General features: G+C 33.4%; 1 protein-coding gene across 1 annotated transcript in view; it reads right to left on the reverse strand.

Moving 5' to 3' along the window:
* Positions 1–1885: 1885 nt before the first annotated feature.
* The window catches only part of mei-P26 (E3 ubiquitin-protein ligase meiotic P26), a 77609-nt gene continuing 66861 nt past the window's right edge, over positions 1886–12633 (reverse strand). The window contains exons 9-11 of the mRNA XM_089250157.1: positions 10819–10891; positions 5404–5599; positions 1886–2881 (exon numbers count right to left, since the gene is read on the reverse strand). Coding sequence (XP_089106283.1) covers positions 2267–2881; positions 5404–5599; positions 10819–10891 — 884 coding nt within the window. The 3' untranslated portion in view covers positions 1886–2266. The remainder of the gene's footprint in view (positions 2882–5403; positions 5600–10818; positions 10892–12633) is intronic.

Below are 12633 nucleotides of genomic sequence, written 5' to 3' on the forward strand. Positions count from 1 at the left end.
GACTGGGAGGAGAAAAGAAAAATATTAAATATATATGCTTTGTGGTTAATTAAACAGCTCTTCTGCAACCATCCACACATAGAAGATGTATATAAAATTTAAGAATGCCTCGACATTTACATATAAGTGAGACCGTATTACACCAAGCTTGAAAGTTTCGACAGCAGGAACATAACTCACCACACTTTTTTTCACTAAAGAAATATTATACGGAAAAAAAAAGTTAAATCAAAGTGGCAAACCTATTCATTATTTGGTTATTAAAATATTCCTGACTAGAATAGCAAAGCAAAAATAAAATAAAAATGTATTACGCAGTGGAATGTCAAACAAAAATTAAAAAAAAAAGCATTCAGATAGGGAAATATGGTCTTTTTTTTGTTAATGTTAACAACTATAAACATAGGTAACCGACTTAACAGTGCCAGATTGGCCACCAACTAACTATGTTAGGGAAATATTCCCCCAACAAACCATTAGGAGAAAAAAAACTAACACATTATAAATAACATTTTAAAATTAACTCTGATGAGACATCAACCTGGTCACATCTGAAATCAAAAAAGTTTGTAAAGTAGAAGTTTTTTTTGAGTAAATATCAAACACAATTGTATAAGAAAAAAAAAAGTTTCGAGAACACACACACAAAAAGAAAAAAAAATTCCCATGTAAATATCAACATGAGCACATATGTGCTGACTGGAAACAGTCCTGGACACAGAAAAAAAAAATTTGGGGGAAAAATAATAAAAAGCTTGAAGTATATGAATATACACACTTCTATATAACTGTTTACACAACAAAATTTGCCAGTCAGGTTAGAGCACAGATGTTTGTTCAAAACGTTCAAATGTTCCTGCTTCACACATGAAAATTATATTTTCAAAACTTTGCTCAGACAATTAAAAAAAAAAAGGGAAAAACATCAGTACATCACTATTTACCTTCCCACACGATTGTATAGACATCATGTGAGAAGTCCACATCCCAGATAATTCAACAAAAATAAGTGAAGAACTTCTTCACATAGTGCAGAGGTTTTCTTAAACATAACCTGAAAGGCTTACAACATTCCGACCAGACTAGGATAATGAAATTAAAAAAAAAAAAAAATTAAAAATGAATAAAAGTTCAACTGCCTACACTACACAGCTATACATACATGGATCAATAATCACACATAATATTAATTACAAAACATCAAATATATAATATGTATACATAGATATATATAGGATAATGCATCAATATAACTAAAATTAAAAAAAAAGCCATCTTTGGAAGATTGTATAACCTTCAAAATGATAAAACTAAAGTGAGGAAAGGGTAGAAAGAAACAATTGGAAGAGCAAATCAATAATACGTAATAAAAATACACAGGGGGAAATTTTTTTTTTTTTGCATTTTTAAGTACAAATGTTCATATATAATAATAGTAAATAATGGACACACGATAAGTAGATACATTCAACACAGATGCAACACTAAGATTGTCATTCTACAAAATATTTCAGTCCTTCTCCTAAATAACAATATGAAAAAGGTTAAAAGGAGAATTCAAAAAGAAAAAAAAACATTGTGAGCAATTGTGTTGTATATATTTTAGGTGTCAAATAATATATATATATATAATATGTATTATGTATTTATGTATATATATCACAGGCTACTTCACAGATGTGTAAATATATTTCTCTCAATGCACGTTCCTACAATGAAGTGTAAAATAACTCTAATGCTACAAGACTATAAAGTATATATATATATATATATATATATATATATATATACTGTATCTAATGTTTTGGTAGACTGATACAAAAGGCAGCGCAGTCCACTTATATATATAATTTTTTTTTTCCCAATTCTTTTTGTTTTTCTTTTTAATATGCAGCTGCATTGGAGAAAGCTCCACTAGATATTTAGGGCAGCCACACAAATTCTATACTACACAAAACAGCAATGAGATCGGCTATAATGAACTGAGAACTCTGCAACTACATGTATGCAACAAATATGGCTGTCAAGATTGTGAGAGTTGATCTGCTTTAAATTTTCACTCAATTCAATTTATTACAACTGTGCTAATTAATTTATTAATTACTGAAACTGGTCTAAATGCCTCTGTAAGTATAATATAATTAAACTACCTAGCAAAAGCTACAGGTAGTCTATTCAACAGTTGCCAGGAGAATAGATATTTTATATATATTATATGTATGTATAGATTTCGAGGAAGGAGGTGAGAGGAAGGGTGTAATGCCCTTCACACAATATAGAGTGTATTTAAAACTAATACATGATGGTTATTCTTGGCTAACGTGACCACATAACCCTCAGAGGTTATTTTTAAACCACAGCATCGACTGACCTTTACATAAGGACATTCAAATTCAGACAGCATAACACCTAGTCGAGAGAATACCACTATATGAAAACGGTTCCCGTGACTGTCCCCAACAAGAACGTCACCAGCATCGCTTATATCGATTCCATTAGGAAAATTGGTGATGTTTTCATTGCCAATCTTCCGCAGGTATTCCCCATTCTCTGAGAATACTATGACACAGTGACCTTTGAAGTCACACACGTAAAATTCTTTCCCACTGACTGCAATGTCAGATGGTTCACGCATATATCCACTACAGTCAAACCAATGCAAAAGCTCTCCAGCTTCTGATATTATGAAGACAGTAGGAGCTACACTGTCAACAGCTACTATATTACCTTCATTGGTGATAGCAAGACCAGCTACTATGTCTATGTAACGTATGGCAATTTTTCGAAGAAAGTGACCTGTTTTAGTAAATATTTGCATTCTAGATCTTTCGCTTCCACGGTCACAAACCACAAATTTCCCAGAACTTCGAATCACGGCTACCTATAATACAAAAAGAAAATACTCGTCGCACATGAAAAAAAATAGAAAACAGATAGTTTCTTCAGATCATTTGTTTGCATTCATGCATGACTGCACAGTCGTCCCTCCGTATTCATGGGGGTTATGTTTCAGTGGTGAACGTGAATACGAAAATCTATGAATAATCTAAATCCTAAAATTTTGTTCTTTAGCCACCTCATTTTTACAGGACCTGGTTTCTGCGGAAGTGGAAGAGCAAGGGGTTCCAGCCATTCAAGGCAATGCTTTCTGGAAAGAAAGTCTGTTAGTTGTTTCTTCTAATTCTATAGTCCGTTTCAGGTTAACTTTGCAGTGAAAGGGAAGCTACGAGGGAACCGCATCACTCGTTGCTATGGGAACGAAAGCCTCTTAACTAATGTATCCATGCGCGGTCTCGGTAAGGTATGGCTGATTCTCGCCAATCTCACTGAGAAAAATATTTTTTACGTGTAACGTAATTGCACAGTTAAATTAGTAATAATTATAGAATTAAAAGAAAACCATTGCCGATACTTTCAGAAATTAAAGTGAGGTTTTTGAAATCATTTGTTTTGTTTTTTGATTAGAAAGTGTTTTAAAATGTAGAAAAAATAATTATCTTCTATCAACGTGTCACACATTGATGTGCCGTAAGTAACACTAAAAATTTCAAAAAACCGTCATATGTATCTGCGATATTTCCCTTCCCTCAGCTGAAATTTATTTACAAAAAAAAAAAATCCAAACAATATTATGAAAGCAACGTATAATTTTAAAATACTGTATATTAACCATGACTCTCAAAAACTTGAGGATTTTTAATTCTTTCTTAAATTTAAATGGAAAAAATTAACATTAAATAAAATTGAGGAGAAGCAGATTAACTCTGTTTTCACGTGTAAATGCAGGAATAGCACCAAATAATAATGATACGGAAAAGTTTAGAATTTTTCTACTCACTTTTCTTGCCGAAATTTCCGTCGCTCGACCTTCCCCCCTTTCCCGAACGGTATATGTCGATGCCACTTGCTTTCACGACAGCTTTAGGTCTTTTGTTACGGTTGATGTGGTGCTCATGGTTATTACGGATGATTGTTATCGAGTTTTGTTTACAGAGAGTATTCAAAAACCAAAAATATAGTATTCAGGAATGGAAGAGCAGAGAACTTTAGCGTGGCTATTTCTGGTGAAAATAAAGACACAACTGTCACATAAAAGATGAAAGCTCAAACCACTGTGGACCCCCCCCCCCCTCTCTCATTTGTTTTATCTGAAGAGACACTAAAGGCAAGGGGCATCTGGAGAAACAGGTGGGTGGAAGATGGCGTCCGTTCCCGTGAGTGGAAGTCGCGACTCTGTCAACACTCTCAGTGATCGAAAACTAAAACTATCCCATAAACATGACAAAAAATAATTAAAAAAAAGGAGGACATAAAACCAAAACTTCTGCACCCATAGAGGGCCTCTCATGACAATAACGGTGCTCTCGTAGAAGAGAAACACTGAAACACTTCTTGTAATCTATGAGTGAATATCTGAACTCATTTTTGGGAAAACTGATTGAATATTCGTTTTTATGTAAGCCTATAACTGCATGCAAAACAATGAAAAATTGTATCGTTATGGAAAATTCACCCAAATAAAAAAAAAAATATATACATATATACACAGTATACAATTGTGTAACGGAAAAAACGACAGTGATATTGGCGGGGAAAATTTCTAGGATATCGCGCCAGAGTGCCGTTGCCGTTGCTATGGATTTTTGATAATGGTAACCAATATTTTTTATAATTTAAAAATTTTAAACAAGTAAACATCGGTTCAAAACGATGTTTTTTCAGTATTTTTTTCAAAATCATATAAAAAATTGAAATATTCTGTATAAAGGTTCATCTTAAACCTCCGATTTATGAGAACTATATTTTGCGGCGAAGGAATACACTCTCTACCTTTCTCTTCACTGCAAAGTTAACCTGAAACAGACTATAGTTAATTTGTTAGAATAACAAGGCTTCCTTTACCAATTTTTCTACAGGTGAAAAACGTACCACTGATGGGTCTATTTCATAGAAGCAATCGATGCTGAATTAAACTTATGAAGCCTTTGTTATGTTGCGCATAATAAACTTGTCTTTTAATTCTAAGGATTTGCAGATTTAATAATGACAGTTATAATATACAAGTTATGTAATATATATAGCTTGCATACCTTTTTTATCGCACCCACAGAAAAACCAGTTTTCACGTGAGACGCATGTGGATCCAGGACAATTTAGTAGTAGGTGTAGCTACAGCAGCGGCTGATCGAATTTTACATTTTTTTTAAACATACTTGACTGCATTGATATCGTAATAGCGGTAAACCGCAGCAATAAAGCTAATTTATTTAACATCTACAACTTATATTTAGTTCCGATATTAGAACTATACCTCAACAATGTTTTAATGAAATCTGGAAATACAGAGGGCCGACTGTGCTTGGAGTTCAGTATTTTTTATAGTAAAATGTAAAATTTGTTTACCTTTCTTGGATACCATAGTTGGCCTTCCTCTTTTCCAGGAACACCAAACTGGTACCTGAAATCACCAGTTTTGTCAAAGACCTGTATGCGATGATTGTTTGTATCTGCAACTATGATCTCTTCTTCCAGTCCGAGACAGAAACCATGAGGAGAACTGAACTGACATTTACCAGGACCTAACTGCCCAAACTTGCACCTTCACAAGAAAGAAAATGAAAGTCTAAGCAAAGGAGTGTTCCCATTTTTTTTCCACAAGAAAAACATTGCATTTCTTAGTTTTATGTAACAATTGATCGATAGTGTGATGAAATTAGAAATTCATAGTCGAGATCTGAAGACTTTCAATGGTATTAAAAACTTACGTTCAGTAATACCCAACCTATGATATCTCCTCTTGCAAATAACCAAAATTGCAAGGAAAAAAGGAAATACTTAAAACTTAAGAATATTTAATCAATGAACATAAAACTTTCTAAAAAAAGATGAAAAAAAACCCCTCATTTACATTAACAAAGGCTCAAATACGAAGGCTTTTAACAACTGGCTGTTGCGAAGATATATATACACTGCCCCTGCGGGGAATCGAACCCACGTCCTTTCACTTTCCGGGTAAACGCCCTAGCCCACTAGACTACAATCTAGTGGTCTAGGCTCTCTTTCCAAAATATATCTTCGCAACAGCCAGTTGTTAAAAACCTTCGTATGGTAGCGGAGAGTGACATCATCCTTGTAAAGGCTCAAATGCTTTGAACACGTCAAAGACAAAAGTGCCACCAACGGTACCGGTAGTTACTGTCTTGTAACAGGGTTCATAACCTTTGAAAGTAAGCACTTTTGAGGGAAAAATTCAAAAATATTCATATCATTGTTTAAAAAAGGTGATTTTTTTTCAGAAATAAAAAATTGATTTAATTGAAATTTTAAATTTATATTCAACATTTACTAATTATTAATTTCAAGTTTTAAATGCCAATTTATAAAATATATTAATTATGATTTTAAAAGAGTTCTAATTCAAAATCATTTTATGTTTGAAACAGTATTTAAAATTTGCCTTTAATAAAAAAAAATCAGAAGGCCTGTAGTCATATGACCATATGGCCCTTATATTTCCCTGGAATTTTTGTATTTCCGATATGATTTTGACAGTCCCGACATATTCACAAAAAATTTCCATTACTTTCCATATTCTCAACAAAGCCTATTTGAATTTTTATTCCTTACTGAAATTAAGTATTAAAACTCTAATATTTTCCACACACACTCCCTATAAATTATATTATGATGAACATGAACACTGTATATTTGTCATGTTAGTTTTTTTCCTTACACATTTTTTCTATAGAATTCATTTAAACCTACCGTTTCAATGCTATGGTGCTTCATTCTCTGTTCTTGATGATTTTTTTGGCAATTTCAGCAAATGCTTGGCAACTTTGGTTACCTTTAGCACCATTTTTGGTGACAATTGGGGATTACTCCACATTTTTATCACGAAAATATGGTCAACCTTCATGCACTCAACTGACATTCATTAATTCAATAGTTTAGAATATTTTGAAGCAGTATCTTCAGCGCAGTTTTGCCACCAGATTTTAGGCAACATCTTTTCAAGTACAGAAATACTACAGGTATGAGTGACCATGTCCTGGTTTGAACATTGCCCTGGAACATCATTGTTGTTCTACTCATTTTTACCCCAGCAAAACATGGTTTGGGAAGGGGAAAAAGAATTGATGGTAGAAATTCATACAAAAATTATTTTTCACGCACATGAGAGCTTGAAAATGGTTATTATTTTCAAAGGACTGCAATGATTTTTCAAGGACTTGATTTTTTTCCCCAAGGACTGTACAAACCCTGTGTAAGCAAAACAGCTTCTACTCGTGAAATAGCTCTGTCAGGCAATATGGACTAATGCATTCATATAATAAGAATCAATATTTTGAGAAGTGTGTAATAAATGAATAAGGTCCCCATAATTTCATTCACGGAAAATTTGAGCTGACATTTTTTCTTGATATAGCATCTAGGAATAGGGTTGGCAAACTGGGCCCAGCCCAGAAAAACCCAGGCAGGTTTTTCTGGGCTGGGTTCCTCTGGATGGGCTTGTTAGCATACAAAATACCACTTACATTTATTATTAGCAAAACAACTTTACCTTACTTATTTTTCTAAGTTAATTTTATTCAGCTATATAACATTAATTTACAGAAATTAAATTTCTTTGCATGGGAGAATAAATTGTTATCCTAGTGTATACAAAGCACAGGCCCACCTACAAATCCACTTGTTTATAGTCTTTAGCAAATAACAAAGCCTTAGGTTTTTTATAATCTGTATAGAAATTAATATTAGTAAAAATCCTATGTGAGCCTATCCACATAATGATCATCGGCATCACTTTGAAAGATAAACACAGGATGATTGCCTCAGAAATCAATGTTAAAAGTGCACATTTCACTGTGGAAATATAGAAATTTAGAGTTTTTATCCACATCAGTAATTTTAAAAAACTTCTTTGTCTTCAAATTCTTGAATATGCTTGGAGAGAAAATTATAAAATTATATACTGGACCTACTTATGAGTTAGATAGCCATGCAATAACATTCATCAACATTTTCTTTCTTTTACCAAGTATAAAAATTTTTAAAAATATATGTATTTATTACTTTTTTTAATATTTAACTATAGATTCATATATATTAACTATCGATAAAAAGCTCCAATGTGAACAAATCTGTTCATTTCTATATTTCATACATAAGATTTTTTCACCCCAAATTTATGAAATGAGCGTCTGAAGAAGTTGTCATGTCCGTTACCTTCAATACAGTTTGTATTTCCCCCAAGCCGTTTGCTTAGGAAGGAATATGTTACATAAAAAGCCTATGCGATATAACTGATGTAACAATACCCTGTACAATGATAATCACCTATACAACAATATTACTCTCTGGTTCACTTTCCATAGTATTAATATATATTCAGTCTATACCAGTTAAGTTTCACTGGTCCCTTTACAGGAGTTTCACTGCATTTTATACCACCTGATAAAATTTATTTGTATGAGAGAAGAGTGTTTCTAACATATTACTAAACATATATATTCTAACATATACAGTTAATCCAACTTATGTTACCACTTAGCTTAGAACATTTTCCAGCATAATACAACTTATTTCCATGGTCCCACGACTCCAACAAATTCTCATTAATATTTTCAGTTTATAGCGTTTTCCCGCTTATGTTTTTTTTCAATGATTTTTTGAAAAATGTTGCAAGTGGTATTCATTTTATAATGTACAGGCCCACCTACAAAAACTTGGTGGGTTTTTCCCTAAAAATCATTTGTTAGCCTGCAAACTCCTTCCTATATAGTCTAGCAAAACAATTTTTTTTAAAAGAAATTGGTAAATGAATTACTGGCTGAATACAAGGATTTTTTTGCAAGAGAATGTTATAATTACGTATGCAAAGTACAGAAAAGCTCAGAAACATTTTAAAGAAATCAAGATTTAACATTTTAAAAGTAGCTTAATCTCATTAAGGCCAGCATTACACTATAAAAGTTTGATAAAGGTTCGTTTATAAAGCTTTAAAAATGCAACCAATAAGCGGATCGGTTAAGTTCGCTGGAATGTAACAGATGCGCTCTTATTGGTCATATTTTTCAAGTTTTGTAAAAGAACTTTTATCAAACTTTTATAATGTAATACCGACCCAATACTAATTTGATTAGCATATTAGAATATTAGCCCTTTAACAGTCAATGTTTCCAATTAGGAACACCTTTTTTATTAATTAGAAAAATATTTTTCTTACATGAAAGCACTTGATTTTTTTTTCTGAATGCATAAGATTACAAACTTAATTTACAAAACAAAAATTTCATTCATTTCGGCATTTTTTTTATGCTATAAATTTAATTTTTTTGAAAAAAAAAATTTAACTTTTTTTTGTTTTGATTTTAATTTGTTTCTATGGACATGATCAAGTGCAGAAAACATACAAGAAATTTTTTTTTCATGAATTTTATTGTCGATATCTCTAAACTAAAGGATTAGAAGGGGAAATAACAGGAAAAAATTCAGAAAATCAATTCAAATCTTAATTCAGCAGGTAAAAGGTTAATTACTAAGTATATACATTTAATTAGATGCATACAAACTATTTTATTTATTATTTAATATGTACACTGATATGTAACATTGCAAACAGCATACTAACAAAAACCCACAAAAACTTGTGCAGGTTGGGTTTTTCTTTAAAAACTTATTACTGAGTGATAATTTAATTGCTAATCATAGAAAATTTCCACTATTTCTGTAAATATATGATTGTATATTACACCAAAACATATACACAGTTTATACAAAAATTGCCACGTTTTTAAGACAAATAAACTCAATTGGTCGAATGGTCGACGCGTTTCGGCTCTTCAATGGAGAGCCGTCATCAGGACTTCGTGGTCGGAATTCACACGAATGAATCGTGGAAGAGTGATGTTTACGTCTGGTCGTCCGAAGAGTTCGCCTTTGTATTTGCTGCGGCCGAGTGGTCTTTGGATGCGAATTGGGGAGCCATCTGTTGTAAAGTGTTGAAAGTTTTGTCACGACTGAGGTTAATAAAGCCTGTCCAAGCTGACGAAATAGGTGGTGTGTTTCTTCCATCATTAACGAGGAAATTCTGGCATGTTCTGATGAAGTAACGATAATAAAGCCTGTCCAAGCTGACGAAATAGGTGGTGTGTTTCTTCCATCATTAACGAGGAAATTCTGGCATGTTCTGATGAAGTAACGATTTCCTCGTTAATGATGGAAGAAACACCACCTATTTCGTCAGCTTGGACAGGCTTTATTAACCTCAGTCGTGACAAAACTTTCAACACTTTACAACAGATGGCTCCCCAATTCGCATCCAAAGACCACTCGGACGCAGCAAATACAAAGGCGAACTCTTCGGACGACCAGACGTAAACATCACTCTTCCACGATTCATTCGTGTGAATTCCGACCATGAAGTCCTGATGACGGCTCTCCATTGAAGAGCCGAAACGCGTCGACCATTCGACCAATTGAGTTTATTTGTCTTAAAAACGTGGCAATTTTTGTACAAATTAAAACCAGGCAAAGTTACTCATTTTTTGTGATAATATACACAGTTCTTAGACCAATTCTTGTGTGTGAATAGTTGATTTTTAAATACATAATTTAGCTTTGCCAATTTCAGAAAGTAAATTTCTTACTAAATAAATCCAAATTCTTTTTCAATAAATCCCTTTTGTATCAAGTTTACGAGATCGCTTCTAAGTGAGCCAGTACATTTAAATTAACAATAACAAAAATTTAATAAAAATGCATGTTGAAACTTTCTAAAGGTCACATATAAACTTTATTGTTTTCTATACAAACCGTATTTGCATTGTATTCAGCTTGACAGTAGCACTCCGTGGCGTTGGGTTGTAGTTTGGCATCGGAGATATAGCTAAAATAAAGATAAAGCAATTAAACTTACGAGTAAAAAAAACTTTAAAAACAGTAAAAATGTGTATAAGGCTGAAGATAATTTTAATGAAAAACAGTGGATCCTGCTAATGTTTTCCAAAAAAAAAAAAAAAAGCAGTCTGGTTTTTTTTTTTTTAAACAACATAAAAGTGGCCGAAATCTAATTTTTTTTTTTTCTTGAAAAATATCATATTGGTTCATTATTAGCCAAAATTTTCCATTCCTATGTTTTATATTCTTTGGGTACATTCTGATGGTATATCTTTAAATGGTAAGATGGTATAGGTGGTGCCGTCTTAGTGGAAGTAACTCAATAATGACGGTGTGCTGCGCTCGCTCGAGTCATCAGTTTCAAGTGGGATAAATATGTTGACCGTGATATTAATGGTCAAGTGGCCCGAGATGTGCACGTGCTGCTGAAGCTTCACGCTATTCTCCCCAATAAGCTTAATGGTAACATTGGCTCGAATGCTACCACAAAGTTTACTGGTTATCTTACGCTTAAAGTAGATAGAAAGTAGCATCTGTGGGTGCGCATCTCCGACCACATCCCGACAAGTAGATGGTATATATACAGTCAAACCTTGTTGGTGCGTCACCCGGTTAACACGTCACTCCGCTTACCGGGTCACTTTTTGGAAGTCCCAATTGTCCTCAGGCAGGAATTGGCACAGCTTTGTGTTACTCCGTTTCACGAGTCACTCTGCTTACTAAATCATATTTTTGCTCTCCCAAGAGTGACTCATTAACGAGGTTTGACTGTATATATAGGTGAGGGTTTTTTTCTTCAAAAAATCTCATAAAAGTGGTCTAAATATATTTTTTCATATAAAAAGTAGCTTAGTTATTTAGTTATACACTGTAGCAAAATTTCTCATTTTTACCGCATTTTCTACCTTTAGGCTACATTCTGATGCACACACACGCACTTCAATTTTCTTTCTATATGAAGCAGCACATCTCATACTGTATATCATCCCCAGGCTTCATATTTGATCATTTTTGTCGCACCACAGTCATTTTCTGCACACGAGGGCTAATTAGACCGGGACCTACAATTTATTGCCGATTCCGAACGACAGGCTTGTTTTTTATACTCATCAAGAGGTTGGTGCGCTAACCCCTCGATGGGGGACTCCCTGTGGTAGCAATTTTTGCTGCGGTCATGTCGCTATTTTTGTTGTACCACTGTGTCAGGAAAGTTTTCTGACAAGGACGAACTGGGTATCGAACTCGCGACACCTCTAAACATCCTTTGGTACTTTAGGCGAGTATCTTACCGACCTGGGCTACTGCGCCCCCAGTCTTAATATTCAATAGTAATTTGGTTTCTTTTTATTTTCATCACTACTCCCAGTTAATCAGAGCTCCACTGTACATTAGTAAGTGATCTATGAAAATTAATCAGCTACATACAGGGCGATTATAATTAAAATTCTGATTCCAAAACACTATACAATAAGAACCACTGGTCATAATGACGCGGAAATTTACATGGATACTCCTAAAAGCAATGGGAATTTTTTTCTTCTTTTGCCAAATCTTTGGCGAAAAAATACCTTAAAGTGTACAAGTAGATGATGCTGTACTTGGCCAGGGGTATAATCTATTTTGTGCAACTACATGATTTCGGCACTTAACAGCATCAGTGTATGGATAGCAAAGTTAAACAAATTCCAGGTGGCCATCGCAACTAGAAAATCAGTTTGTGCCTAAAATTTT

This window comes from Pholcus phalangioides, unplaced genomic scaffold (genome assembly GCF_987345545.1).
Source record: "Pholcus phalangioides strain wild (caught in Gottingen) unplaced genomic scaffold, Ppha-v1.0 ptg000022l_1, whole genome shotgun sequence".
In the NCBI taxonomy this organism is placed as follows: domain Eukaryota; kingdom Metazoa; phylum Arthropoda; class Arachnida; order Araneae; family Pholcidae; genus Pholcus; species Pholcus phalangioides.